Here is a 5,176-nt window from a genome sequence, read left to right on the forward strand (position 1 = left end):
TTTCACGTGGCTAAAGGTAAAATATAATAAAAAAATGGAATGACAACTTTTCAGGTTGGGGGGAAATGAAAATAATTAAAATTTGGTAGTGACATGTAGATCACGTCGCTATTTTAAATTTAAAATTCAAATAATGTTTTGTGAAATGTAATTCACGTCGCAACTAGTGACGTGCTGATCACGTGGGTACATGTGGTGTAATTTAATTTCCGAAATGACAATCACGTCGCAAATAGCGACGTGTTTACCACGTGGGAACCTTTCCTTTAACTTCCCTCTTCTCTCCCTCTTCCCTTCACCGTTTCATTCTTCTTCGTTTTCTCTTCAAGCTTCCACCAGACCCATTTTCCCTTCAAGTTCCTTCAACCCATTTCTCTCCTTCAAGCTTCAGATCCATTTTGAAATTGGAAATTTAAAGGTAAATACTTTTATTATTTCAACTTAAACCCATTTCTGTTTAATATATATGAATTTTATTTTAATTATTGTATTTTTTTTTTTAAGAAATAGCTAAGAGTGAATTATTCATTCAAGAATTTGGAGCAAACAGATTCAAAGTCTTCATCCAGGTATATTCAAAATTGTGAAATTTAATTTTTTTTTTTATCATTTTCAGATTAGTTAAATGTATTGAGTTTGGACTGGATTATGTGTTGTGCTTATTATGTATTAAAACCGAATTTGTTTGGACTGGATTTTGTTTTTGTGCACATTATGTATTAAAATAGAATTTGTTTAGAAATTTAATGTATTATATATTTAGAATTTGTTTAGAATTTGTTTATAAAACATATACCCTAATGTATTATTAAAACAGAATTTGTTTAGAATTTGTTTAGAAATATAATATATAATACTTTTAAAAAAACAGAATATTTAATGTATTATATATTTAATGTATTATACAAAAAAAACAGAATATTTTATGTATTAAATTTTTATAGTTTAGAAATAGATTTTATATAATATACTATTAATACCAATACTATCCTCTCTATTAATATCCTATTTATAAAATCATTTTTAATTATTTCTAGAGAAATTATAAATTTCAAAAGAAAATCATGTCAAGCTTGGAAATATTAAAACTTTGATATTACTTTGTTTAGAAACTATTTAATGCCTTTATATATGTGCACATTATATTTTTTAGAAATATAATATATAATTTTTTTTAAACAAAATATTAAAACAGAATAATATTTATAAAAAAAAACGAAATATTTTGTTTATTAGAAAAAGTAATATGAATCATGTCTAAAAATAGAAGTTGTATTATTATTTAGATAATATGGTTAGTTTAAAAAATATAATAGATTAGTGTTTTGAGTAAAAATTGATAAGTGTGTATATATATTATTTAGATAACTAAATAAATAGAAGTTGTATTATTAATATTATGTTTAAAATAATGTATAAAACCATTGGGTCATATCGAAGCCGATGATGTAGTAGTCGAAGATGTCGCTTACCAAGATGATGAAACTTCTCAAGTTAATGATGTGATTGAAGTTGAACAAATTACAAGTTTGTGTGATACAGTGGTTGAGGGCCATCAAGTTGATGCATCCACATTGTTGACAGAAAATGATGTGGATGAAGAATGTGAAGAGTTTGTATCCGAGGATAGTATCAGAACAGATGAAGACAATAGTATGGATGAAGAGCATGAAGACTTTGAATAGATAGTATGATGTATTGTTACTTAGTGTACTGTGTAATGTTACTTAATGTAGGATGTATTACATGTGTTTATTGATTGTAGATAAAATGCCGCCCCGAACCGATAAGGGTAAGGGTCAGCAGCGCCCGAGGATAAGGGTATGTGAGGCTCCTCAGTCGGCCGTATGTCCTCCCCCGCAGAGTCAGGTAGAGCCCATGTCTACGACCTCTCAACATTTTATGCCACTGCAGTCATCTATGGGGTATCCTCCCCCACAGACTCAGGTAGATCCCATGACCATGGGTTCACAGCCTTTTCTCTCGCTACTATCATCCCATGGTTATCCTATGGCCCAATTTGGGAACCCATCCTTTATTAGCCCATCTGGGAACCCATCATTTATTAGCCCATCTGGGAACCCATCCTTTATTAGCCCATCTGGGACTTCACCATACCATCAGACTGGGGGATCTAGTTTTCCTCATCCCTCACAGGTACCCCCACCCTTCATGCAGTCTGGGATCTTTCCAGATCCCACACAGGTACCTCTGTCGTCCCAGCATCCCACAAACACACCATCATCATCCACGCTTTCGAGGTCCCACACCCCACCTACCACACACATGCCCTCATCATCCACGCATCATGGGGGATCTCGCACCCCACACCCACCACGTGCCACAGATATACCCGTGCCTGAGGAGCAGGAGGAACAGGATGACCAGGAGCAGCAGGATGACCATGTTTTAGAGCAACCAACTGCAAATCCCACAGAGTATGAGATGATTGATGGCAGATATTTTATTGAGCCATGTGGAAAATCGTAAGTATCTAATTTATAAATTTTATTTAGTATACATGTTTCCATGTTTATAATTAACACTTATTCAAATTGTTGTTTAGTTTCTCTCCGAGTAGGCCAGCTGCACAGTGTGTAAAACATGTGATTCAACAAATGTATAAAAAAGCTTGGAAGTCATTCAAAGAACTTTCCAAGGATGAGAAAGATGAATGGTTTGATAAATTTAAGGTAAAATAAATTTTATTGTTGTTATTTTAATTAGTTATTTTATTGTAATATATTATCTAACACTTATCTAACAATTTTTTTGAATGTCATACAACATTGTAGGAAAAGTGTACGTGGAATGTAATGGATGAATATATGATTAGAAAAAATTATCGGGGAAGAACATCTGTCCGACTTTCTGACATGCTTAGGCGTGTCAGACTTGATTGGGAAGAACGAAATATTCGTCCCAACTGGATAGGCAAGGAAGTATTTGACGAACTTCTTGCCTATTGGGCTACCGATAATTTTAAAGCTAAATCTCAAAAAGCAAAAGACATGAGAGCATCCGAAAGGGGGGGTTGCCTTAATTCTACAGGAAGTATAAGCATTGGAGAACATGCAAAACGGATGGTAAAAATTATAACTACGGTTTAAAATTATATTTTGATTTATTATGTGTTTAATTAAATTTATTTATATTAATCAGACTAAGGCACAAGGAAGACCCCCCCGACTTAATGAGTTGTTTGTGAAGACCCGTACAAAAAAATCGGGGGATTTGGTTGATGATCGGTCGAGAAGAACTATAGTAAGTTGTTTCTATTTTATTTTTTTTGTTAAAATTCTATCAATTTTGTGGCGTGAATTTCACGTGGTAATAATGTTTGTGGCATGAATTTCATGTGGCAACAATATATGTGGGATTCTTTTCATGTCACAACTGTATCTAATTATTTTATTTGTTGTATGTGTAGGAGGAGTATCAAAGATTGCTCACACAATTTCTAGTTGAAAATCCTCAATATACACCTGTTGGTTCTAATCCGCTTGATCCACGCGTGGATATGTATATTTGGAGCTTAGTCACTGGAGGGAAGGGACGTAATGGGTGTTTTTTTGGTGTTGGTCCTTTGGCTGGCAACTACAGAACCGGAGATAGAACTTTATTTGATAGAGTTGCAAGTGGGGAAGGAACGTCCCGTCCAACACAATTGACACCTGAAATGATGGAAACGGTGAGGCAACTGGCTCTAACAGAGGCTAGACGAGAGACGGCGGAGCGTGAGGCGGCGTTAAAGGCCGAATTAGAGGAAATGAAAAAAAGACAACACGATATGGAGGAGCAAATGAGACAATTTATGCAGTCCATGAGTAGAAATCAAAATCAAAGAACAAGTGAAGACGATGAAGATGACGACGAATTTGATGTGTAATATTTATTTAGTTTTAAATATTAATTTTTGTATAAATAATTACTTTGCTATTTTTATAATACATTTTCATATGTGTAATTTTAATTTAAAAATATTTCACTTAATTATTAATTATTCTATATTTTATTATTTATTAATTATTTTATCTTTTATTAATAATATAATTTAATAATAACAATATATTTTATCTTTTATTTTAATTTTGTTTTTAAGTTGTGAAGTGTAAATCACGTGGGTAATTTGCCACGTGATTTTCATGTGGCAACATACCATCCATTTTCAAATGTTGTGACGTGATATTCATGTGGCAAAGTTGTGTCATGAATATCACGTGGCAAAGTTTAAGCGCAGAAGCAAGTTAATTCACAATGTTGCGACGTGATTTGCCTTTGGCAAATTAGCGACGTGTTTATCACGTCACAAAAAGTTGCCACACGCGTTCCAGCGACGTGAATCAACACGTCGCTATTTTTGACTAGTGAAGTGATTTTCACCTTTGCCACGTGATAATCATGTGGCAGGGGGGAGTTTTTCTTGTAGTGAACTATCATAGATGTTTTTGCAAAGACAATGTCATTTTGGGATTTCCTTAATTGACCAAACAACTGAGTGTCAAGTCGTGATAAAATCATCTTTAATCCTAAATACCTCACTCAAGGAAATAATAAGTTCAAAAGGATACATGAAATATCTAGGAAGAACTAAAAAGCATCATAACTTTCTAAGAATCATATTCACACAAAAAATATTGTCAACTCACTGGTAATAAATAAATGGGAGGTCACCTATACTGATCGTCTCCATATAGTGTACACTACACTGTCATAACCAAAAATAACCTTCCACTTAAATATATTTATTTTAATGGGAATTTTATTGTGTATGAGCTGTCAAGAGAACATAACAACTTTAGAAGGAACCCAACAATCCCAAATGAGAGGTTTAATAAAGTCTACTCTACTGGAAGAGAAGGTAGATGAAAGATTTAGCTCTAGAAATATAATGTATGTTGAGGCAATCGAAAACACACAATCTTTGACATGTCTCTAACACCACCTTTTGGGATCATGGGAAGGAACCACATAATGAATAATGAGGAATATATGATTAACCAACTCCTACTTATAAATAAAAGAGAGAAACCTCATCCACCTAAGATCATAGAGAAACACCTCATCAATTCAAACCCCACCTCGACAACAATTCTACCAAGTTGGCTAGAGATACTATAAAGCCCAGGGAATCTCACGCTAAGTGGAATAGAACCAACCCACAAATCATCCGAAA

The 5,176-nt window shown here is 33.6% G+C and overlaps 1 protein-coding gene across 1 annotated transcript; it reads left to right on the top strand.

The window, feature by feature from the left end:
* Window positions 1-3,083: 3,083 nt before the first annotated feature.
* LOC127087327 (uncharacterized) lies at window positions 3,084-3,889 on the top strand. The gene is made up of 3 exons (XM_051028215.1): window positions 3,084-3,104; window positions 3,163-3,264; window positions 3,431-3,889. Exons 1-3 carry the CDS (start codon window positions 3,084-3,086, stop codon window positions 3,887-3,889), a joined length of 582 nt encoding a protein of 193 aa, XP_050884172.1.
* Window positions 3,890-5,176: the final 1,287 nt, after the last annotated feature.

This window comes from Lathyrus oleraceus, chromosome 1 (genome assembly GCF_024323335.1).
Source record: "Lathyrus oleraceus cultivar Zhongwan6 chromosome 1, CAAS_Psat_ZW6_1.0, whole genome shotgun sequence".
In the NCBI taxonomy this organism is placed as follows: Eukaryota; Viridiplantae; Streptophyta; class Magnoliopsida; order Fabales; family Fabaceae; genus Lathyrus; species Lathyrus oleraceus.

Bases quoted from the DNA above. Each gene is read 5' to 3' on its own strand.
- LOC127087327 (XM_051028215.1), top strand. From the start codon at position 3,084: ATGGTAAAAATTATAACTACG. The intron at 3,105-3,162 runs GTTTAAAATTAT...TATATTAATCAG, and splicing joins TGGTAAAAATTATAACTACG to ACTAAGGCACAAGGAAGACC. The intron at 3,265-3,430 runs GTAAGTTGTTTC...TTGTATGTGTAG, and splicing joins ATCGGTCGAGAAGAACTATA to GAGGAGTATCAAAGATTGCT.